A 26,237-nucleotide genomic window follows, 5' to 3' on the forward strand; every position below is an offset into this window, starting at 1 on the left:
AGTATCTGTGTGTTTTTGTTGCATTTTTCCAAATTCATGATGCTCACTTGAGAGGAATTAGTTTTCTCTCAATTACTAAAAACAAAGAATAACTATTTTTTTTCACAAAAAAGAAATAGAAAAAATCAAAAGAGAAATTCTCTTGCTAAATATTACTTGCATGCCATTCAGGCCTTTGTTATAAAAATTAACATACAGACTAGTACTATGAAGTAAATATAACTCCCTTCCCTATGAGAAATCTTCATGAAATGGTAGTCATGCCTGTTGATCAATATTTGACCAGTCTGAAAATCCAAAGTAAATTTTGACATCTACAAATAAAAAGTTTAAATGTCTAAGGGAACATCCAGATTGTTTCACAAAAGAAAAAAATATTGAACAATGGCCAAATAGCTAGAATTGCATTATAAAGGTTATTCAGAGAATGACCTAACACACTACACTCTTAAAATGTGAATTAGCTTTGTCTGAAATCCTATAGCAGTAAATATCTACCGGTACTTATTACTGTATTATAAAATACGAAATGGTAACACCCAAATGATCCAGTCAAAACTGGGACTTCATGCTGCCCATTGTACAAACCTACAAAAGAGATAATCCCCTCCATATATCCATTACATCTATGAGAAAGAAACAGAAAATAAACAACATTGACACTCATACTGTAATATCAGAAAAGAATGGAGATGATTTCCTGAAATTCCTTAGTCACAATTAAATAAAAAGAATCTGTAATACATTTGTTCTTTGCTTTCTCTAACTGGACCTTTTATATTCAAAAGCCAGTAGATAAACACTTCAACCTTCTTGGACATTGTACAACAGATTTAAAAGTAATTATTCTTGAACAAAAAAACTTCAGAAACAGACTTCAAAGAGAAACAGCAGAACTAAAATTCATTTGCAAATTTAACACCATTAATTTGGGCTTGAATAGGGACTCTGAAGTGGCTGGTTCATTACAAAAGCAGCTTTGCTTCTCCTGGAATTGACACCTCCTCATCTATTATTAGGAGTGGCCTACATCCACCCTGATCGAATTGGCCCTGTCAACACTAGTTCTCCACTTGTGAGGTAACTCCCTTCTCTTCATGTGTCATTATATAATGCCTGCATCTGTAACTTTCACTCCATACATCTGAAGAAGTAAGGTTTTTTACCCATGAAAGCTTAAGCCTAAATAAATCTGTTAGTCTTTAAGGTGCCACCGGACTCCTTGTTGTTTTTGTGGACCTTTTATGAAATGCAGAAAGTTTACATTAATATGCATGCTTAACAGGTATTATCGATGTACTCAGCTTGCTTACGTGATGGATGATATTATACTGACTAATGAACTTTTTGCATCACTCAATTATTTTTTAAAAATTATGGAACACTGGAGAAATATGAGCATACTAAAGAACAAAAAATCTAGTTCTGATTTTTAAAGAGGAAGAATAATCCTAGCAATTTCTTTTCTTTCAGACTAAATTCTATCACAAAATAACAGAGCAAATAAAAATTCCCCTACGTATCTAGAGGATAATGGGAGATATAAGCAATACACGGCAAGAGTTTATACAGAACCAGCCATGCCAGACAAACCTGATTTGTTATTGGTAGAATTCTATCATTGTGGATGAAAGGAATATGGTAGCTGTAGATACAGCCCTTTGATATTTGGATTTAAGTAACTAATAACAATGTGTCTCAAAAAAATCTTACTGTCTTAATATTTTAATTAAAATTACTAAAGACAACAAACACCACTTTGTGGACTGAAAATTGGTTGCACGGCCAAAAGCAAGGATAAATGGGAACTTATTGAGTTGAGATGAGGTGTCTTCATTGATAATTAGGAAGAGGATATAAATGTCATGTTAATGAAATGTGCAGATAATACCAAAATTAGGAAAAAGGGATGACAGAAAAATAATACAAAAGAACCAAGAGAGATAAAAAACTCAAGCAGAAAATAATCAAATAAGATTCAGCTGGGAAGAATACAAGCAATACATTAGGGAAATAATCTCAAATGGAGATATTAAAAGAAGAAAAAAACATAGCACTACTGAAAGAGACCCGGTAGACAGCAAATTAGACATGATTTTGCAATGAAGTATAAACACAATTTTGAGCTGCCCTACATAGAGGTGTTATGACATGAAGGAGAGAGGTCATAGACACTCTCTGTACAACTACTCCACTTCGGATAGTGCAAATACTTTCTGACACATGATTACAAGAAAGATATTGACAAATTAGCAGAGCTCACAGTATAGCAACAGAAATGATTAAGGGGCTATGGTAATGGGCTTAGATAGAAAGACAAAGAAAACTTAAAAAGTTTAAATGGTTTCTTAGCTCAATTACATGACATTAAGAGTGGACAAAACAGTATACAAATATTTGAAGGGTGTAAAACACCAACAAGGAGCTGCATTTGTAAGGTGGTACAGAGATATAAGAGGGAGGTACATGGGATGAATTTTAAAAAGGGAAAATTTAGATAGAATATCATGGAAATTTCCCTAATAATGAGATGTACTGGACAGTAAAGAATCTCCCCAGTGAGGTGATGCAAGCCCTATTGTTTGGGACACTTAAAACTATGGTGGACAAAATTCTAGGACATATATTGTAATAAAGAGTCTTTCACTGGGAGGGAGGATCTCCTAGAAGATCTTTTCTTATTAATCATAGTTTTAAAATGTTTAAAGGAACATTTTTAAAATAAATGTATTGAAACTAAATGTATGCTTCATAACTAACACATTCTTACTGTCATTAATAATTGATACTTTCTGTCATCAATCACAATTATCAAACCACCATGGAGATGGAATGTAATAATATACATAAAACATCAGCAATGATCTGATGGTAACATTTTTAGAAAATGCATGCAGATGCTGCAATACTTAACTTGCTACACTATACACAGTAAATTCCATTAATGATTCTGATATTGTAATGATTTAGCTTTCCTATTGCAGTTGGACCTAGAGGCCTCAAACAATTTGGGACCCCAGTGTTATAAATACTGTATAGACATATAGTAAATAAAAATCCCAGACCCAAAGAGCTTATTTTGACACACGATCTGAGGAATGAGACAGCAGATAGTTTTTCAGGATCATTTTTAAAAAATAAAACTAGAACTTGGAAATCTTATTAAGCTAAATTAGGGACACAGGATACACAGGGAGAAGGAGGCAGAAATTAGTAGCCTACAGTGAAAAAGATTTTAATGTTTCCAGAATTTAACAGCAGAATGTTTACATTTAAAGAAAAAGCCCACTGCACTGAGAACCTTGTCTAAGTACATCATCTACCCACTATTAGTATCCCTCTAAATTGTCTCATCTACTGTATGCTTCTTAAACAAACTGCAAAAAGGAAAGCGCTAAATATGCTATTTTAAATGTTATTTACCCCTTCACTTAACACAAGAACCAGGGAACAGCCAATAAAATGTTTTAAGCAGCAGGCTTAAAACAAACTTCACACAATGCACAGTCAACCTGTGGAACTCATTATCAGGGGATGTTGGGAAAGCCAAAAGTATAACAGGATTCAAAAAAGAATTAGCTAAGTTCATGGAGGGCTAATAAACTTGGTAATTTCCCTCTTTTGTTCATTGCCTCTGAAGCATCTGTCATTCCCCACTCTCAGAATACAGGATTCTGGAATAGATGCACCACTGATCTGACCCAGTATGGCCAGTCATAAGTTCTTAAATAAGAATAAAGCATTAAAAAGAAAGATATGGAAGTAAAACCTGGTGTTGGACTTCAGGGTTCTTGTGAAACTGCTTTTCTACTTCTGCTAATACTGATTCCACAGACTGATACATTACCCACAACTTCTTGCTAAACTTAAAATCTGAGAGCATTTTCTCTGACTAGTTTGTGTGAAACAGATGTTAATAAAGCACTTTTGCACTACAGTGAAGGAAAAAGTGAAAACCTTAGCTCTACACTGGTTATTGTCTTATTTTATTCAAATTCTCATTACTTTTGTTCTGATATTATTTAGATAAGATGGCACATGCAAGAAGCAAATAGAAAAGATGTATCCTAGGCACAGACATGATTAACAGGTACTAAAGTTATCTTCAATTATCACAATTAACAATGTCAATGTAACATTATTCAAGTTATTATACTAAGATATTAGACAAATATTACTTCGTCATAAAGTGACACACTTTGTTTTAAGCTACAAAATTAAAAGACAGCATTACTATTAAAATAACGGAATCTCCCATCTTCTTCCTAATTGGCAACATGCAGCATGCTGCACAAGACTCATAATACAATACAGAGCAGTTGCTTATTAAAATCCCCATCTAGCATCATGAATGTGACTTTTAAAACTGGGTTGAAGAAAAATACTGGAGCTGTTCACCACTGTCACAGTTACAGGGCTAGCTGCACCTCCTGTCCCCTTTCTAGTCTCTCTCTGTGCGTCTCCTCCAATATCCAGCCCCAGGCCTTTATCTGTCCCAGGGTGGAATATTCCAGTTCCCACACCCTGAGACCCAGGCCCTGAGTTACAGTATCCTATATATCAACCATCCTCACCCTGCAGGTCTGCCTAATTTTGAGCACCTGCTGTTCTTCTCTTAGAGAATCTGTGACCAGCGCTATCAAGTATTCCAGCTTTCTTTAAACAAAAGTGTGGTTTCTTTTAGCAGTAGGAACAAAGCTTTAAGAAAAAAAGGATTTTAAAAACAACCATCTGCACATGGCGATGTTGCCTGAAACCCTGCTATCCTGTGATGGTAACCTAGAAAAGCCAAACTTCTCCAAACAATCCAACAGGGTGTCAGGTATCTCACTTGGTTGCCCTGAACAACTACTGCCTGTCTCTTGAGAGAAGGTCCCTTTTAATCCCCCTCCCCCCGAGTTTTGTTCTTCTGTGCTCTCTTCATCCTGGTTAGAACCAGTACTGGAGGTTGGTTCAGATAAATTAGTACTAGCATTGTCCCCCAACACCATGTAAATGTTTGCTGAGAGGTGGTTCTCTTGAGCCATTCCTGCCTGTTTTTCCAGACAGACTCCTCTTAAGTTCAACCAATATAGTTGTTCAGAATAAACCCCAATAACTAAACCAACATACATTACACTGGTCTACAATTTTTTAGAAGTCGTCTGCTTCAGAGATAAAATGTGCTATTTATTATGTATTTTGATGTGCTGAATTCAAATATGACAATTAAAACAACTGATTGGCTACTGTTTCTAAGTTATTTAAGTTTTTACATTTTATGTCTATGTGTATTGTGTAGATAGTAGAGTTTTAATCATAAATTGTAAACCTAGGTCTTTTCATGTGTTTATGGTTGCTTTACATGATAATATTTCACCTGTCCTGTTTATGTAACACTTTAAAAATCAGCAAAAGGGTTATATAACTAAAATTTATTATGAAACAAAAGGAAAAAACTATTATGTACATAGTTTAGTTCTATTCAGTGTCTACTCGGCGCTTCTTGGCTTGTCTCTTGTATTCATTAAATGGAGCATCTCTTGTCACTGTCCAGCAATAGTCTGCAAGCATTGATGGGCTCCATTTGCCCTGATAGCGTTTCTCCATTGTTGCAATGTCCTGGTGAAATCGCTCGCCATGCTCGTCGCTCACTGCTCCGCAGTTCGGTGGAAAAAAATCTAGATGAGAGTGCAAAAAATGTATCTTTAGTGACATGTTGCAACCAAGGCTTTTGTATGCCTTGAGGAGGTTTTCCACCAACAGCCTGTAGTTGTCTGCCTTGTTGTTTCCGAGAAAATTTATTGCCACTAATTGGAAGGCTTTCCATGCCGTCTTTTCCTTGCCATGCAGTGCATGGTCAAATGCATCATCTCGAAGAAGGTCACGAATCTGAGGACCAACAAAGACACCTTCCTTTATCTTAGCTTCACTTAACCTTGGAAATTTTCCACAGAGGTACTTGAAAGCTGCTTGTGTTTTGTCAATGGCCTTGACAAAGTTCTTCATCAGACCCAGCTTGATGTGTAAGGGTGGTAACAAAATCTTCCTTGATTCAACAAGTGGTGGTTGCTGAACACTTTTCCTCCCAGGCTCCAATGACTGTCGGAGTGGCCAATCTTTCTTGATGTAGTGGGAATCTCTTGCACGACTATCCCATTTGCAGAGAAAAAAGCAGTACTTCGTGTATCCAGTCTGCAGACCAAGCAAGAGAGCAACACCCTTCAAATCGCCACAAAGCTGCCACTGATGTTGGTCATAGTTTATGCACCTCAAAAATTGTTTCATGTTGTCATAGGTTTCCTTCATATGGACTGCATGACCAACTGGAATTGATGGCAAAACATTGCCATTATGCAGTAAAACAGCTTTAAGACTCGTCTTCGATGAATCAATGAACAGTCTCCACTCATCTGGATCGTGAACGATGTTGAGGGCTGCCATCACACCATCGATGTTGTTGCAGGCTACAAGATCACCTTCCATGAAGAAGAATGGGACAAGATCCTTTTGACGGTCACGGAACATGGAAACCCTAACATCACCTGCCAGGAGATTCCACTGCTGTAGTCTGGAACCCAACAGCTCTGCCTTACTCTTGGGTAGTTCCAAATCCCTGACAAGGTCATTCAGTTCACCTTGTGTTATGAGGTGTGGTTCAGAGGAGGAGGATGGGAGAAAAGGTGGGTCCTGTGACATTGATGGTTCAGGACCAGAAGTTTCATCCTCTTCCTCTTCCTCGTCTGACTCAAGTGAGAATGATTCTGGTGCATCAGGAACCGGCAGTCCTTCTCCGTGGGGTATTGGCGTATAGCTGATGGAATGTTTGGATAATGCACAGTCCACTTTTTCTTCTTTTACACACTTTTCCCAACTGGAGGGAAGTAACAATTGCTGGTATGATCTGTTGGCTCTCTCCAAATCATTGGCACTGCAAAAGGCATAGATTTCCTTTTCCTGTTCAACCACTGGCGAAGATTTGTTGCACAAGTGTTGCAGCATATGTGTGGGGCCCACCTCTTGTCCTGATCTCCAATTTTGCAGCCAAAATAAAGGTGATAGGCTTTCTTAACCATAGTGGTTATACTGCGCTTTTGTGATGCAAAAGTCACTTCACCACAAACATAGCAGAAGTTATCTGCACTGTTCACACAAGTACGAGGCATCTCTGCTCACTTTGGCTAAACAGAAATGTGTCCCTTTGCAAAATCAAACACTGACAAATAAGAGAGCACGACACTGTATGATTTCTAGAGCTGATATAGGGCAATTTGTTCAGCAGAGTGATGTAAGCTTCGTTATGATTGCATCATCCATGACTTCTAAGGATAACATGATGCAATTCATATCATGTATGATGCAATACCAGCTTCAGATTGCATCATTCATTGTTTTGCCTAAAAAGCAAGTACTGTCCAAACCCAGTCATAGATTTATTCATAGATCCAGTCAAAGATGTATTTTAGTCATTTCTGGTTTAAATTGAGATCCCTTCCCTTTATAACTCACTTATCCTCCGCTATTCCCAAGTCAAGGGTTGTATATACTGACCCAATAGCATAACTTGAAAACTAGAGCCAATCAACAATTTTAAGCATCATTTTCGTTCTCAGTGACCCAGAATTAGTAAAGTTTGACTACATTTATTTCAGAAGCATTTTGCCTGTAGAGCAGTGTTATTGATACTTTGTTAAAAATCTGTTTGCCACTTAGTAAATGAAGCATCAGTTATCAAATGAAGATGAGTAACATCCATCCTGATAAGTGTGCATCATACAGTATTCTACTCCCAAACTGAAACACATTTTCACACAACTCCCATTATTTATATCTAGTGATCTGTGACTCTGAAAATATTTCCGTCTCTCCTCTGCTTCCTGTTGCCTCAGAATTTTATAGAGAATTTAGACGGTTTTATTGCACTGATGAATCAGTAGTAAATGCCTTTGAAAGTTTATGGTATCTCCTGTACCATAAAACTTATTTCTGACATACTGGTTAGAGAGTTAAAGAGTAGAGTCAAAGAGTATTAAGCCCATAAAACGGGCATAAGTTTCAGTACTAGTTTCGTATGTGGCTCCAGTAATATGGGAAATGAAAGTTCATGATAAAATTCGAACCCTTGCTGACAATGAATCTAGGTCATATATTTTATTTCTAATGGCCACTGTACTTAGCCATCCTTATTCATGTCATTGCTAGAATAATAAAAGGCAATTATATGTAGATCATTTTGGCTATTCAACAGGTTTGACACGCTAATAACCATACTACTTTCATGCATATGAATTCACATTATCATACTGTAAACTACAGTTATCCCAATAATTATATAATTTTACAGATTCATCTGGCTATCCATGAGGCTGACATTCGCTGAAATACATTTATTTTAAAGCTTCCTCATTATAGGTTGCATTCACTCAGAGGCAAATCCTGCCATCTCCTTCTTAGGCTTAAAAAAGCTCAGATTCTGGAGTGATGTGGAAAGTTACACTCTGTCAATAGAGTTAGCATCCTTCAGTAACTACTGTTAACTATTATTATTTATACAGGGCCACACATGTACCTGGAGCCTCATAAAACACATAAAAAGATGGGGGTCACTGCTGCAGGGCTGCCCAGAGGATTCAGGGGGCCTGGGGCAAAGCAATTTCGGGGCCCCTTCCATAAAAAAAAGTTGCAATATTATAGAATACTATGTTCTTGTGGGGGCCCCTGCGGGGCCCGGGGCAAATTGCCCCACTTCCTCCCCCCACCCCCGGCAGCCCTGCACTGCTGCAAAAAGATTGCAGTGCAATTTTAGCTACTTCTAATCAATTTTCCCTCTGCATTTTACTGTATTTATTATTGAAGAATTAGAAACTTGCTTACAGGAATGGCATTTTGATTGCTTACCTCCATTTGGTCAAGCAAGTGAAGATATCTGAGCAATAACTAAAATCTGCAATTAAGTGATGTTTCATTGCACAATGGCTGAAAACACAAATATACTACACAGTATGCCTAGTCAACGTGTTATGACAGAAACATTTCTATGGCAGACAGGTAACCAAAAAACTACAAATGCACACAAAAGAAAAACAAAAAAATAAATACAAATATAAAGGACAGTATCATACTTATGCCTGCCTTGCTCAAGTTCTCTCTCAAATAAGCTTAATCCTTTACCATATTTCTCAGAGGCACACATCAACAGTGAAAAACAGCAAAGTTTGCCAGAGTATCCCAGATGACACTTTCATAACAAGAACTTTTGGATAAAACTTTCAACAATTCTTTGTAATTCAAGTAATTGACACTAATATCTGTTATTACAAAAGCCTATTAAAAGGATTATTTTCTAGCATAAAATCAACTATTAAATGCATGTGAGTCTTACAATACTTTCCGAAAACAACATATTCCATTTCTAATTATGAAATAGCTTTAGAACACTAGAGTCAAAGAGATGGACTTCCAGCATATTAGCAGCAGAAAGACAGACAAAATAATATTGTGTGATACTATTTGGAATGAGAGTCCTGATTGTTTCAACCCTGGTAAGAACATTTTGAGTTAATACATTTGATTGATAGTGTTATTTCTTTCACAGTTGACACTGGCCAAAAAAATGTTAAGGTTCTAAGCAAAAACTTTAATTGTTTTAGATTGAAGTTGTCCTCAGATAAAGCCTGCGGCCTGCAATACTGATTAAAATGATATATCTGGATGAATTCCAGTGGATCCAACTGCCAGAAACACCCAGATCTGTATTATGTCTATTTCAGATTTGCAATTGCCATGCATTTCTCTGTGGAATTATTGTAATATTCTCCTTGGCTAAATGTATACGCATCCTTCCACAGAAAATCTCACAAGGCATACAATCTGCACAATAATCCCCATAAAATGCATTGTTGATTGAATCTTTGCATTTAAATATGCTCAGTCCTATAAAAGAAACTTCTAGAGTGCACACAATTCACTAATGAAAAACAAAATGCTGGAAAAAAATCTCAAAGGTTTCAAAATCTTGTTTAGTTAAGAAGCCAAAAGATATTTTTTCATACATTATATAAAATCTTCTCTGGTTTAAAAATATGTCTCACAAGATTTACAATAATTCTTGTACCTGGATGGATCAGAAATAAAGCTAGAATATCATTTCAGGATATTTCAATACTTCAGGTACCTGATCCAGGTGAACTCTAAAAAGGTAGAAGCATTCAAAAATTAAAAAGTTAACTGCAATATTTTAAACCTGAAAAAATTTGGTGTGGTTTTGGTTTCAATTTCAGGAAAAGGTTCATGTTCACCTTTATTTTATCTGAAATAGTTCACTCATCCATATATGATAGTAAATGCAACCTCCTGCACTGAGGGAATTTTGCATTTTAAAGCTAATCTCTTTCATACTTCTAACTCTGCTGCCATGTTCAATGATGCTAAGGGTTTATGCGCATCTGGCCATGTAGTCAGAAAATGTTACCCACAAAACACTCAAAGAATTTTTTTTTCATATAATCAGCAACATTAATCGATTTTAGAGATGGTATGAGGGAAATTATGCACCCCGAAAACTTCATTTAGGGCTAGATTCTATCCTCAAATGTATGAAAAGTGTCAAAAAAAGTAATAAACCCAGCATGTCATCTGCACATTAGTATTGTTTCCAAGGTCTACATTTCAGAACACATTGAAAAAATACTGTAGTTTAGGTTTAGTTTAAAAAAAAACAAAACAAACAAACAAACAAAAAGCATTTATGCTCAAATATCCGAGGTTAATCTCTAAAACTGTGGGACTCAGAAGTTTCAAACTTTACCTGAAATAATTTATGCACCATAATTGAGCATACATGAGGAGCCAACTAGAACACATCTGGTGCCAGGGCTGTGCACCCATAATTGTAATTAAACTGAGATGAATACCAAAAATCCAGAAATTATGGAATTCATTACAAGAATGCTATCTGAATTGCTTCCTTCTCAAGATCCACATTTTACTTTCTACTTAAACAGCACTTTTCACCCCTGGATTTCAGTGCACAATAGCTTGTACACATTTAACATATCCAAGCACACTGACATACATCCTATACAAAAAAACTGACAGCTATTAAATATGTCACAAGACTATGTAAAAGGTGACTGTTGTCTAATAACTAAACTGTCAGTGAAATGAGAGGAAAATCACCCAATTTCCTTCCCATATTATATGTAATTCTGCCTTTGGGTGGGGCATTTACTCCTCCATCATCAGGTGCAACAGGTGCTACTGCCTCAGGTTACCCTCACTGGTTGGACAGTTTGTATCTCACTGTTTGGTTAATTTAGTCAAATCAGAAAGTTCACACTTTCCAGGATAATGAAAAGTCCAAATAGAACAAAAACAGTACTTCAGTCTAATTTAAGGTTTTGCGTGCCAGTAATACATTTTAACATTTTCAGAAGATCTCTTTCTATAAGTCTATAATATATAACTAAATTATTGTTGTATGTAAAGTAAATAAGGTTTTTAAAATGTTTAAGAAGCTTCATTTACAATTAAATTAAAATGCAGAGCCCCCCAGACCGGTGGCAAGGACCCAGGCAGTGTGAGTGCCACTGAAAATCAGCTCGCGTGCCGCCTTCGGCACATGTGCCATAGGTTGCCTACCCAATATACAACATGCCAGCCACAATGATTCTCTTTTCCTATGCAATATAGCCCATTGATCATATTTAGCAAGACATGTTGCTGCCATGTGGACACTCTCTCCTAGAGAGTCAGCCTGTAATTATGCCTTCCTCACCCCAGGTTATGGCAGTTGGGTTGCTAGAGGTTGGTAACAAGGTGCTGACATAAATGCAGGTCAACAGCTGAAGGATCTAAGAATGTAACAACATGAGAATGGCCACACTGGGTCAGACCAATAGTCCATCTAGCACAGTATCCTTTCTTCTGACAGTGGGCAGTGCCAGATGCTTCAGAGGGAATGAGCAGAACAGGGCAATTTATTGAGTGATTCATCCCATCATCCAGTCCAGCTTCTAGTAGTCAGAGGTTTAGGGACACCCAGAGCATGGGGCTGCATCCCTGATCATCTTTGCTAATAGCCACTGATGGACCTATCCTCCATGAACTTATCTAATTCTTTTTTCAACCTAATTATACTTTTGGCCTTCATAATATCCCCTGGCAACAAGTTCCACAGGTTGACTGTCCATTGTGTGAAGAAGTATTTGCTCATGTTTGTTTTAAACCTGCTGCCTATTAATTTCAAAAAATTGTTCTCGTTAGCTTCTGAGAATATGACAAGAACCAATGGGCTTACATTGCAGAAGGGAGGTTTAGGTTGGACATTAGGAAAATCTTCTTAATTGTCAGGGTATTTAAGCACTGGAACTAATTGCTGAGGGAAATTGTGGAATCTTTGTTATTGGAGGTTTTTTAAGAGCAGGTTAGACAAACACCTGTCAGGAATGGTCTAGTTATTACACAGTCCTGTCTTGACTGCAGAGGACTGGACAAGATGACCTCTCAATATCCCTTCCAGTCCTACACTTCTCTGATTCCATGATTAGCTATCCCACAGTCATCTGATTCACAGGCTGATTTATGTGATAGGTTACATACCACAGTTAGCAATTCTTCAATTTTATATTTGAGTTCCTTTAGAACTCTTGGATGAAAGCCATCTGGTCCTGGTGATTTATTACTATATAATTTATCCATCTGTTTCAGAACCTCCTCTACCAACATCTCAAGCTGGGAGTTTTCAGGTGTGGGAATCTCCCTCAAATACTCTGCTGTGAAGATCAATGCAAAGAATTCATTTAGCGTCTCCTCAATGGTCTTGTCTTCTTTGAGTGCTCCTTTATTCCTTCAATAGTCCAGTGGTCCCACTGATCATTTGGCAGACTTACCGCTTTTGATGTACTTAAAATATTTGTTGTTAGTTTTTTTAGTGTATTCTGCTAGTTTCTCTTCACATTCTTTTTTGGTCTTCATAATTATACTTTTACACTTGATTTGCCAGAATTTATGCTCCTTTATTTTTTTCTTGATTAGGATTTGACTTCCAATTTTTTAAAAATGTCTTATCTCAAAGCCCCTCTTTTATTCTGTTGGTTAGCCATGGTAACATTTTTTTTTTGGTCCTCCTGGTTTTTGTTTTTGTTTTTTTTAATTTGGGCATCATATAGTTTGACCCTGGAATTTGATGTTGTTTTTTTTAAATAAATGCAGCTTTCAGGCATTTCACTCTTGTGACTGTTTCTTTTCATTTCTATTCACCTAGCTACCTCATTTTTGTGTAGTTCAATTTTTTGAAGTTAAATGCTACTGTGATGGATTTCTTTGGTATTCCCCCCACCCCTCAAGGATGTTAAATTTAATTACATTATGGTCTCTACTACTAAGCAGTGCAGCCATATTCACCTCTTGGATCAGATCTTGTATGCCACTTAGAACTAAATCAGGAATTGTATCTCCCCTTGTGGGTTCCAGACCTAGCTGTTCAAAGAAGCACTCATTCACAGAGTCTAGAAATGTTATCTCTGCATCCAATCCTGAGATGACACATTCTCAGTCAATATGAGTATAGCTGAAAGATGAGATGAGACACAGTAAAAGGACCAAATAGCCTGTAGAGATAGCCATCTCATGTTGACAGCATTCATGTTTTTTGTTAATTTCGCACCAGACCACAGGATTTTAATCAACAGCAGTGACACTGACTGTCATTTTATTTTCACTCTTCTGCTTGGGGAACTATGAGCAGCAGAGACATCTTAGCTGTTTGTCTGCAGACTTACGGCAGGTCTACACTACCACTTAAGTCAATCTAGCCTACATCATTCAGAGATGTGAAAAAGTGTGCCCCCCCCCCCAGCGATGCGAGTTTGTCACAGTCCACACTGGCGCTATGTCGGTGGGAGGCGCTCTCTTGCCAACATAGCTTCCACTTCTCACCGAGGTGTAATAATTATGACGATAGGAGAGCGGTCTCTCATCAGCATAGTGAGTCTTCACCAGATGCCCTACAGCGGCGCAGCTGCATTGGTACAACTGCGCTGATGTAGCACTGTAGTATAGACTTGGCCTTAGGAAAACAATGCTACATGAGTTCAGTGCACATTTGAAAAACTTCTCTCTGAAACCCTAAGAGATTTTTTTTATATATAACAAAATCAGCTTTGAAAAGAAACTTAGTTAATGCTTGAAGGCTATTTTATGGGTTTACTTTGTGTAGATTATATTCTTTATCACCTGGCTTCTGAATTACTGTATTAGGGTACGTCTACACTACGGGATTATTCCGAATTTGCATAAACCGGTTTTGTAAAACAGAATTTATAAAATCGGGTGGAGCGCGGCCATACTAAGCACATTAAATCGGTGGTGTGCGTCCATGGTCCGTGGCTAGCGTCGATTTCTGGAGCGTTGCACTGTGGGTAGCTATTCCCTAGCTATCCCATAGTTCCCGCAGCCTCCCCCGCCCCTTGGAACTTCCGGGTTGAGATCCCAGTGCCTGATGGGGCAAAAATCATTGTCGCGGGTGGTTCTGGGTAAATGTCGTCAGTCACTCCTTCGTCTGGGAAAGCAACGGCAGACAAGCATTTCGCGCCTTTTTCCCCTGGATTGCCCTGGCAGATGCCATAGCATGGCAATCATGGAGCTTGTTTTGCCGTTTGTGACTCTCACCGTATGTGTACTAGATGCCGCTCACAGACGCGATTCAGCAGCGCTACACAGAAGCATGCTTTTGCTTTTGCATGACAGCAGAGATGGTTACTAGCCATATTGCACCATCCAAACCCTTCCATAAATTGGAACTGAGGATGATCATGGCTACCAGTCCTTTTGTACCATTTGCTGCTAGTGCCCCTGGCCAATCAGCCAGGGGCGCAAAAGCCAAGATTGGTTACTAGCCATATTGCACCTTCCATCGTTTTGTACCATTAGCTGCTGTCATAAGTGCCCCTGGCCGATCAGCCAGGGGCGCAAAAGCAAAAATTGGGAATGACTCCCTGAGTCAATCCCTCCTTTTTGGTATCTAAAAATAGAATCAGTGCTGCCTAATATAGGCAAGTGTGCTAGAGAACCACCGTATCATAGAACCAGAGAGCACAGCTGCTCTGTGTCAGAGCCTGCAGAAATTATTATCTGTATGCTATTCACAGGGGGTGCTCCTGTAACAACCCCACCTGTTGATTCCGTTCTTCCCCCAGCCTTTCTTGGCTACCGTAGCATTGTCCCCCCACTTGTGTGATGAATTAATAAAGAATGCAGGAATAAGACACACTGACTTGTTAGTGAGAAATGAGTGGAAGGCAGCCTCCAGCTGCTATGATAGTCCAGACAGGACATTAAGCAGTGTGTAGGAGAGAAGCCCAGCATCCCACTGCTAGTCCAGGGGCAACTGAATCTTTTCTTTACACATGAAGGGTGGGGGCTGATGGAGCTCAGCCCCCTGTTGCTATGATGAGGATGGTTACCAGCCATATTGCACCATCCATCCACCAGAAAAAATTAGGGCCAATAGGCTGATGACGAGGACGGTTACCAGTCCTTTCGTACCATCAGCTGAGGCTGATGATGAGGATGGATTTCCATCTTTTTGTACGATCAGCTTATGCTGATGATGAGGATGGATTTCCATCGTATTGTACCATCAGCCGCCCATGGCGGAGGGGGGGAGCAAGGATGTTGGTGTTGAGTGCTGCACTATCGCGTCTATCTGCAGCATTCAGTAAAGATAGGGTGACATGTAAAAGAGTCAGAGGATTGTTTTACCTTTCGCTTCTGGGGGTGGGTGGGGGGTGGGTGAGTAGATTGCCAAGCTATGCCCTGACCCGCGGACACTGTGTTTGACCCTAGAAGCATTTGGAGCTCAGCCAAGAATGCAAATAATTTTCGGAGGCTGCAGGAACTGTGGGATAGCTTCAGTCCTCCAGTCCATGCGCATCCATTTGATTCTTTGGCTTTCCGTTACGCTTGTCACGCTGCAGTGCGCTGAGTCCCTGCTATGGCGTCTGTCTGGAGATTTTTAAAAAAGGATTCTGAATTTCATCTTCTGTAACGGAGCACTGATAGAACGGATTTGCCTGCCCTTACAGCGATCACATCCGCATGGTCCATGCGGGAGCTCTTTTTTTATTTTGATTTCGGACTGCATCGCCACCCGTGCTGATCGGAGCTCCACGCTGGGCAAACAGGAAATATTCAAAAGTTCGCGGGGCTTTTCCTGTTTACCTGACCACTGCATCCGAGTTCAGATTGCGGTCCAGAGCGGTCACTGGTGCACTGTGGGATAGCTCCCGGAGGCCAATACCGTCGATCAGCGTCCACACTAACCCTAATCCGATATGTTAATACCGATACTAGCGTTACTCCTCTCGTTAGGGAGGAGTACAGAAACCGGTTTAAAGAGCCATTAAAATCGATATAAGGTGCCTCCTAGTGTGGACGGTTTTGGCGTTAAATCGGTTTTACGCTCCTAAAACCGATTTAAACGCCTAGTGTAGACCAGGCTTTAGTGACATAGTTTAGGAGGCAGCAAATACTCAGAACTTGTCTACATGGAGACATCAAGGAAAATTAATCCAAAATAACTGGTGTGAATAATAATAAAGGTGTGAATGTGAAATGGATTGGTTAAAACACATTAAATCCCAGTGTGAACACCCTCATTCAAAATTCAAGTGTCTTTAATTCAGTTTAGCTTATTTCACTTGCAAAGTGAATTAAACTAAACAGAATTAAGACCATTTTAATTCTGAATAACAATGTGCACATAGAGATTTAATGTTGTTTAACTAATCCAATTCATATTAGCACCTTTAGTTAATTTATATTAATTTTGCTGGATGTCTCTCTGCACACAAGACATAAGGGTATTTAAATACCCATGGGTATTTTACTACTTGTAGCAATTTGTATGGACTTCCAAAAATCACATGGAGGATTAATTCTACCATTTAAGATCATTTTATATCATACAAAAATACTTTTTTCCCTACTTTTCTCTGAATTAATACTAGACAAAAGCATGCATACAAAAAAAAAGATAGACATACGGTACTATAAATAACTTTAAAGGAAAATTAATCTGTTAGCGGATGAACAGGTAATACGCTGAATTTAAATCCTAGAATGTAAACATAGCCTGAAAAATTCCAACATCACAACCTTCAGCCAGCAACAGAAATACTCAGTAGAAAAGCAAACAACACAAGGAGAAAAGTAAAGGGAAACAAAAAAAAAAAATACTGAGGTAAACCTATGGATGCCACTGATGTATTATTGGACATGTTATACCTCAATATTTGAGTATTCATGGTATTTCCTTTAACAAGTATAGGGAAGTAAAAAATGACTGCTGCAGATACTAAGGTGACCTTACCTACTCAAATGAAAAACTGCAATTTTTTAAGGGTAGCCCCTGTATTCTTATTCCTATCTTTTGCAATAACTGCAATGTGTGAGTTGTTTAGAGGTGCAGTATGAAATAATGAATGTTTGAGTAATCCAGCCTAGAAATCACAAAGGTATGGATTCTCCATTATCTAGAAGAGACTTCTCACTCCCACCAATTCATACCTTCCTTTTTATAATTGAAAGTTTTGGCCTGGGCCTAATGTGCCAATCAGTTAATAACACAGTAAACAGTAAATTTATTTGTTCTACTACAAGGCAGATCCTTTGATAGCAAATCCCTGAATCCTCAATAGTCACCTACAGAGTGGAAGGCCTCAGACCTACAATTATTTACATCAGTGGTCCCCAACGTGGTGGCATCATGGCGCCCGCCAGGACATTTATGTGCGCCCGCCTAGTGCCCAGCAGGGGAGAGAAGCCGCGGCCCCGCACCTGACAGGGACATAAAACTCAGGCTGCGAGCATGGTGTTCTCTGTTCCCAGCAGGCGTGGGGCCCCCCTAGTGCCCAGCAGGGGAGACAAGCCGCTGCCCCGTGCTTGACGGGGACAGAGAACTCCAGGGCTGCAGGCGCCGGTGTTCTCTGTCCTCACAGCTTCTCTCTGGCTTCGCGCGTCTCTCTGGATTCATATATTATGTTATATTAAATATGTTATATTTGGGGGCAGAGGGATAGCTCAGTGGTTTGAGCATTGGCCTGTTAAACCCAGGGCTGTGAGTTCATTTCTTGAGGGGGCCATTTAGGGATGTGGGGCAAAAATCTGTCTGGGGATTGGTCCTACTTTGAGCAGAAGGTTGGACTAGATGATCTCCTGAGGTCCCTTCCAACTCTGATATTCTATGATGTTTTTCATATTATTTCATATACAAATACAAAATAAGCCTGGAAAAATTGTTGGCGCCTGCCACACTCTTCTGAAAACATGAATGTGCTACTGGCCACAAAAAGGTTAGGGACCACTGACTTACATAAATGCTCAATTTTAAGAACAAGTCAACAGTTTTAAAGGGACTGCTCATGTGTTTAAAGTTTAGCATGTGCCTAAGTGTTTGCAGGATCAAGGCCTAAGTAATAAGGCAGAGTGCTTTTTGAAGTTACTGTTTATCTTAAAGGATTAGAAGCCACCATATATATAGCACTAAAATGTTAAAGATTCTATCAAACTTTCAGTCAACAAGAATTTGCAAAAGGAAACCTAATATACACGATAAAATCCTTGTTACAATTCAATGGGAGGAAAAAGCAAGAAAATAAAAGTTGCAAAATATAATTCTATATACAGTGGATTAATAATAAATATTAGAAATATGACAAATAAATCACAGTAGATTTACCAATTTAGGTTTCAGTTCTGTGCCAACTGAATTTAATGGACATTTTGACAGGAGTAGGTCATGCATTCCCGCAGTGATAGTCATGGGAATGACACTGGCATGGGACAAGGCAGAAGACTCCATCAGATATAACTTCATGTTGCTCAAATCCTCCCCTCTGTGAGAAAGTACTGGGGTGCTGCAAAAAAACCAGGAGGTGCAGCCTGCCAACCCCATAGTTTTCATCTAAACAGATACAGGAGGTCCCCCACTTCCATGAAGGGGCTGCCCCTATGCATTGCTGCTGCTGCACCATGGCGTAGTCCTTCTGAGGCTGTGCTATAGCTGCCATGGAGAGGTGGTTCCTAGCAAGGCTTAATGCTCTTGAAGCAGCATTAATTCACAATCAGATTTCTGCACGGAAATCCACAGACTTGGCAGGGGCTGATGTCACGGAGCTTAACTGAACCTGAAGAGCTTCAGTGAGGTGCTTCAGTAAGATCCCATAGAGGCAGAAATAATGTTTCCCAGTCTCCACCCCCACCTTCACCTTCACCCTCATACCTCCCAGGAGAGATTTTCTGGCCATTAGCTTCTCCAATCACAGAAGTCTAGGGGTGATATGGACCTTAGTTTTCGGTCATTTAATATATCACAGTTGTTTTTGTTCTCCTAGATACATTTTTATATATCTAATTTAAAAAGCAACATGCTGAGTCTATCATCATCTGATTCACCTAGTTTAGTTCTTACGTTAATTGAGAAACTTAATACTGCACTCCTTAGCAAGTACTAATAGCAGAGTGGGGGGTTGTTTGTTTTTAGTTTTAGTCATATTAGATTTAATAATTATATTTGTCACACTTTCCTCATTTTCCAAGCCTATACTGAAAGCAGAAGAGAATTAGTTCTCTGGAATAAATTACTTAACAAAGGAATTCTAATACTCATTTACTTGCTTTTTCAAGTAACTTAAACTACCAGTTAAAGGATACAAGGACATTATTTAATACAACAGGATTCTTTTTTCCTTTTATTTATTCCATGTACAGAATTTCATGTGTTGCTTAATGATTATTGAGATGAATAAACTAATTATAGATTAGGGTTCACATTCAATGACCTTCCAAAAACACCTACACTAATCAGAAGGAGCACCTTTTTTTTAGTTTATTTATCATACGTTATGTTGTTAGAGGGGTAGGCATGTAAAGATGATCTGCTAAGTGGGTTTGAGGTTTGGTTTTGGGTTATGAGTTTTTTAATTGGGCTTATGCCCTATCTTGCTCCTTTAAGACATAGAGAGAAGGCCTAGAAGGTTGTGGAGGAAAATATTTTCCCCTCCCCACTTGTTTATTATCTTAAAAATATTGGGAGTGTCCAAAAAGTTTGGGTTTTGTGGAGGATCTTTTGGAGAGCTCAGAACATTTGTACTGCAAGCTCTTCAACCTTAACTAAAGGGATGGGAATGTTGAATCTTTAACAAACACATCTTTTCTCCAGTGGGTTGGAGTTATAATTTATTGGAATTGAACAGGTGTTAACAAAAAACAAAGTTTTAAACAGTTTGACTAAAACTCCCTTTCCTTCTCCATAATTCTCCTTTTGGTCACTTTACTCTTTTGATACCATAATTGCACTAGTTTTCCAGTCACCACAGAATCTTTCATGAGAAAAAAACCAGAATGTTCAATATCTAAACAAGCAGGCAAAAAGAAAAGAAATATTTCAGACCTTCTTTCTATAGTATTAAGAGCAAAAGAGGGCACAAGCTCATTTTTTTTCACGTTGCAGATAGAAATACATTTATGTAGAGTCTGAGCCTGCGAACCCTTACTTATGCAAGTATTTCACATGAGCTATCCCACTGACAGGAATGAGAATACTTGTATATGAAAGGGTTTTCAGGATCTGACTCAAATATAAAGAAAAACAAATTAAAAAAAAGAAACTTACCTGGTCCCAGGGACACATGATACCTCCAAAACACATGAAGAGATATCCCATGGCAACAAGACACACCCACACCACCAAAGAGAAAATACGGAGCAGCTTCTTAAACACAGATTCTATGCAGACAAGGATAAATATGGCAAAGAAGATTCCTAGGGCTGTTGGAACTGTTATTAAAAATGCCACATGATCGTCAATTTCCTGTAAAGAGAGAAAAGTGAAAAGAAAGTTAAAACTTAAAGCACTTGGGCTCACATTAAAACATGTCTTCCTCACAAATATTTAGATCAAACAATCATTTGTTCTAAATTGGTAGCCCGGTGAGTCTGAATCTTACAAAGGCATGATGCTGAAATATTTTTTTCACTTTTAATATCGCATTTGGGGCTATTAATACAAAAACTATTAACTATACTATTGCAATGTGCATCCTATGATAAATGGAGGAAATGATTATTACAAAGTAGAATCAGGAAGATCATTATACACACTCAAGTGGGACTTAGCCATCTAAACTGTTTAGGCTTGCAATGCTGAGTGGAGCAATGCCTAAATACCTTTAAAAATTTGGGCTTAACTCCTTATTACCTAGTCCACAATAGCAGCAAAGTATGTGTGGGTAAAATAGGAATGTATTATTCGCACTTCTCTGGAGGTTTTGTTGTATTGAAAGCTATATCAATTACTTAACTAAATGTTTCATATGCATAGACTGAGTTTAGTTTCTTAAGCCATCTTACTGGAAATTTAGTAGTTAATGGAATCTCAGTACTTGGCAAAATTAGTTACATGTGAATCAGGTTTCAATCATATCCAATCTACAATGAGATTTAATGAGATCTAAGCAATACTTAAAATTATTTGCAGAACTAAAAAATAAGTAATCAGTTGTTACTATGTGACTTTATAACTTTCAAGTCAAATCACTTTAACATTATACTAAAATAAAATTAAAAATTGTTTTATACCATTGTATTAGCTCCACAGTACTTATGGTTAGAGGCACTAACACTGTAAAGACCTGATCCTGCAATCCTTATACACACAGTTACTCACTTATGCAAGCAGTCCAGACTACAATGGGATCAGTAGCGTGAGCAAGAGCTGCAGTCAGGCCCCAAGACCTTATTTTTCAAGAGTTTAAACCTTCCAGAATATTACCCTTAGGCTGAAATTTCTCATATTTGTTTCTCAGCCCAAAGATGAATTCTTCTGGATAATATGAAAAATTCCATTTGGTTGATTTTAAGATATGCAAGTATGTTTCTTATTCTTTAATTCTGCTGATGCTTTTTTTCTGCTCTGATAACTTAAAACTGGCTTTATTTTTAAACTTTAGAACTTGGCATGTCGTATAATACTTCTCAATTGGATGTGCATATTTTCTTTTGTTTGAACAAAAATTGTCTGACTAACAATGAAGTTAGATAAGATTGAAAACATGTTCTGGAGGTGCAGTCCATTCTCATTCCCTTCCCCCCACTTAATGATTCAAGAAAACACTGAATATCTGCAGAGATATCCTTAACATCTTCCCAAAGTCTCTGGCAAATCCTTCCCTTCCCCCTCTGCCCCAAATCACTTTTTGTTTGTAATATGTGATCATCATTGCATATATAATTCGCATTTCTAGAACTCTGGTGCTTTGCATCTCTTAGTGTACAGTACCCCAGAAACCATCAGGGTAGTGAAGACAGAGGACCCCACACCTTCTGGATCCCAACATACTCCTTTTTAAAACATGGGGATGGTTTATGACACTTATCTTACCCACCTTTAAAGTTAGCATGTTCACTTATTTGACTGTGACTACAGACATGTAAATGTAGCAGCAGCTTTCACTCTCACCTTTTTGTTTCCACTTTTCCTTTCTGCTCTTTGAAATGGCCCATGCTCCTGTGCCCACTGAAGTCAACAGCAAATCTCTGACTTCAGTGGGATCAGAAGTGTGATTGTAACGTGCAGAAACTCACTTTTCTCCTGTTTTTAATTTTTTTTCCTTTTAATTTAAAAAGATATCTCAAAAATTGTGAATTCAATATTAGCAATCAGAACTTAAAAGGAAAGAACTAATATCAGGAAATTTCAAGTTATGGTTCTTACATCCCACCATGCAACTTTGGCATATTGCACATAAACACATACACTTTTATGCATATGTTTACCTTTAAGTACCTTAGTAGTGTTTTTGAAGACAGAGGAGACTACTGTTTAAAGTTAAGCATGTGTATACATATTTGCAGCAGTAGGGTCAAATATTAACACAAATGTAATCACACATACTTAATGCTGAAATATACATATGGGTAATGTAGTAGAGTTACAATTGCTGAACTCTATCTTTGAATCGCCTGAATGTTGTGCATCTGAATTCCTGATCTTAATAATGTATTACTATACCTCACTGCATTTATTTTTTACTGTCTTAACCAAAGGAAGGTTAGACAAAGCCATACAAAAAGGAATTTCAGCTGAGTTTTTCACTTCTGCACTTCTACTCTGGGATTGCATGGATCTGAGCCCAGAACACTGTGTTATATTCTAAAGGGTCTAGTTTACCTAGATTACTCCATGTTAACATTAAGTTGCATGTTTTGTGTCTCATAGAAAGTGATGTTGCTAGCATTAAAGATGAACACACTGCTATTGAATAAAACTAACAGTGAAGAGAAACAGGAACTTAAAAGATTGCTGAGGCTAACGTTCAATTATAAGAACAATACTGAAAATATCTGTTTTCATTATTTCAGTATATTCAGTCATTTGTTTATAGATTATTGGGAAACCAGGCATCCCTAGCCAATCAAAATTCCACCCATTTCCCTCTTTTCAACAGCCAATGAAAACTGATCCAATGCACTAACTATGCCCCTAGACAGTCTGTGTCCAAATAGGGAGAACAAGAAGCCTTAGAACATAATGGGACAGATCTTCAGTTTATGTAAATGAAAACATCATTGATTTCAAAGAAGCTACATCAATTTACACCACATTAGGATTGGGCTCATGTTTTTAATATCCAAAACCTTTCAAATATCTGTTATGCTTGTGTCAGTATATGTCAGAGTCAAAGAAGTTCAAAACAATGAAACCGCTTAGAAAACACACACACAAATCACTGGATTGGGATTTTTTCTAAAAACAAAAACAAAAACCCTTAGGTATTTCACAACTCTGCATGTAGAAATAAATGTTAATGTAGTGTCAGCCAGGGTGGAGGATTTGGCCCATAATTTTAATTTGGAACCAGCTTTTAACCATAATATTTTCTTATATTGCTTCACAGGAATAAAGGATGATCAGTGACATAAGTTCAAAGGCTGAACATTTGAAACTGGCAAAACACTGTTTAGAAAGTTACAAATATTAACATGATCAGCACGCTAAAGTCAGCAGACAAGTGTAAAGAGATGAAACCTTGAAAACCTGAACGATACATTTCCTTAGCCCTCTTCCAAAAAGTAAAGAAAATATTTTTGTCTTTTCTATAATTGGTATACACTGAAGGTAATGGAATTAAACTGACAGCATGGTGCCTTCCAACATAATGGCTTAGCCTACAGTATATAGTTCTTCTTTGATCAACTTTTTATCTTTCTAAATGTTTTCTCCCTTGCTGTCTTTTAATTACTGAACAAGTTAAATGTCTACCACTGTTTTGGACAGAATTCTGAGTTTTTATGCTATATGCAATAATCCTGTTATCTCAGGTGGAAAATGAAGAATCACTCTCTGGGGTCTTTTCAAGAAGCTACAGCTTTTGTCATCCTTTACACAATTATTTCTTTGTCCAAATAAATGGCATGACCTCAGTTTAGATTTTAAACAACAGAACTACTGTACATCACTGAACGCTTTTATGATAAATCATACATTTTAATGAAGTGTCTCTATAAAATAATGGAAGCTTAATATTTTCAATTTTAGCAAATAATATGTTTCCACTGGCTACTTTAATCCTTTGGTACTTTATGGTTTATTCTGTACTGCTAATGTAATTTGCCTCCAGTCTATGTGTAGCAGACTACTGCTGGGGTCTCAATCGTTTTATCAATCTTGTGCACACTCAAGCTGAACTAACTTGAATAGCTTATTATGTCCATAGCTGAATATTATGAAATGTTTTCTAAATTTAAATGTAAAAGCAAAAGGAGAATTTTGAAATGCTTCTTCAAACAAAATAGCAAGGTACATTAGTCTTCACATACTTATTGTTAAAGTGTGGCTCTATTCTGAAAAGCAACTGTAACTAAAATAGTACTTTAAGGCTCAAGGGTTATCATCCCTCAATGATTCAATTATTTTTGTATCAAATGTGACCAGTTTAAAAGTTAAAAAGGTACTTTTTTCTAACTTCCAGCCAAGCAAATTTAGCTTGGGATCTGGAAGCCGAACTGGATTATTTCCCATCATGTATCATCATCACCACTAATAAAAGGGTCTTCAGGACAAATTATGCCCTAAGTGAGACTTTTGCCACCCATGGAATGGCAAAGGTGTAAATTATTTGGAATCTAGTAAACAACTACATTCATGATGCACAAATTGGAACAGAACACTAAGCTCACTTAATCTTAGCACTCTTGGCTCTGCAGAGTTGACAGTAGTGAAAGGCAGAAAATATATTTTTGTCACTAAAGTGAGCTGGATATAACTCTGAATATTAAGAGGGAACAGATCTACTGAATAAGATGCCATTTGCCTATATTCACTTTTCAGAGTGTGATAAATTATTATTTAATATTGGATAAATTCCAAAGATAGAAGGTTTTCCAGAAAAGACATGACTGCATTAAAATACACCCTATTTTTTAAATTACATAATCATTTTTATAGCATTTTGTTTTCCATCTAAAGAACAGAGTCAAATTCAGCTCCAGTGCAACTCTTTTGGATTAAACAGAGACAAGCCACTGATAGTTTCGATGTTGGAGGAATGTGGTTTGACCCTATGTTATTCAAGACTCAGGATGACAGGGTGATTTCTGTAAACTGTTTTTATGCCTGACTCTATCGCACATATACCACTATAAAGCAGAAATAACCCCCTGGGAGTCAATGTAGTTACACCCCCCCAAAAATGGTGTAAGAGATCTCAATCACGCCCTATGTGCTTGTGTAAGTGATCCTTGCTTAATGATGGCTTTGGCAATCCCCAGACACCCAGCCTGAGCTGTTCTTACTCCAGCTATAAATCCATTCTTCCTGCTTTTTATTTTTTCATTCTATAAATGTCACATGTTTTTGGCAGCTTGCAGTATCTGGAATTCTTCTTCCCTGATTTGCATCACTTGACTTTGTTAATGGTATATGAAATAAAATGTGTCAGTGAATATTAATAATTCATCTTTTTGGTTCTAAGGGCCTGGATAGGGTTTGGGGGATTGGAAATTGAATGCACTTATATGCCACCATTTGAAATCCAGCCCAGCATGGCAGTAACCAACAGTTGCTCCCATCTGAGAACATTTAATTGCCTATGGGAAATGAGTTAGTGGTCTCAGTCCAACTCCTAGTAGACTGGTGTCCACATCAGAAAAGCAACCTTTACCATTGCTGCTGGGTGGCACTCACAGAAGAGAAGCCA

General features: G+C 37.9%; 1 protein-coding gene across 1 annotated transcript in view; it reads right to left on the reverse strand.

The window, feature by feature from the left end:
- The window catches only part of ADCY2 (adenylate cyclase 2), a 435,859-nt gene that overhangs the window by 404,426 nt on the left and 5,196 nt on the right, over window positions 1-26,237 (reverse strand). Inside the window, exon 2 of the mRNA XM_045005617.1 lies at window positions 20,654-20,851. Coding sequence (XP_044861552.1) covers window positions 20,654-20,851 — 198 coding nt within the window. The remainder of the gene's footprint in view (window positions 1-20,653; window positions 20,852-26,237) is intronic.

The sequence above is a fragment of the Mauremys mutica genome, chromosome 2, assembly GCF_020497125.1.
Source record: "Mauremys mutica isolate MM-2020 ecotype Southern chromosome 2, ASM2049712v1, whole genome shotgun sequence".
NCBI lineage: Eukaryota > Metazoa > Chordata > Testudines > Geoemydidae > Mauremys > Mauremys mutica.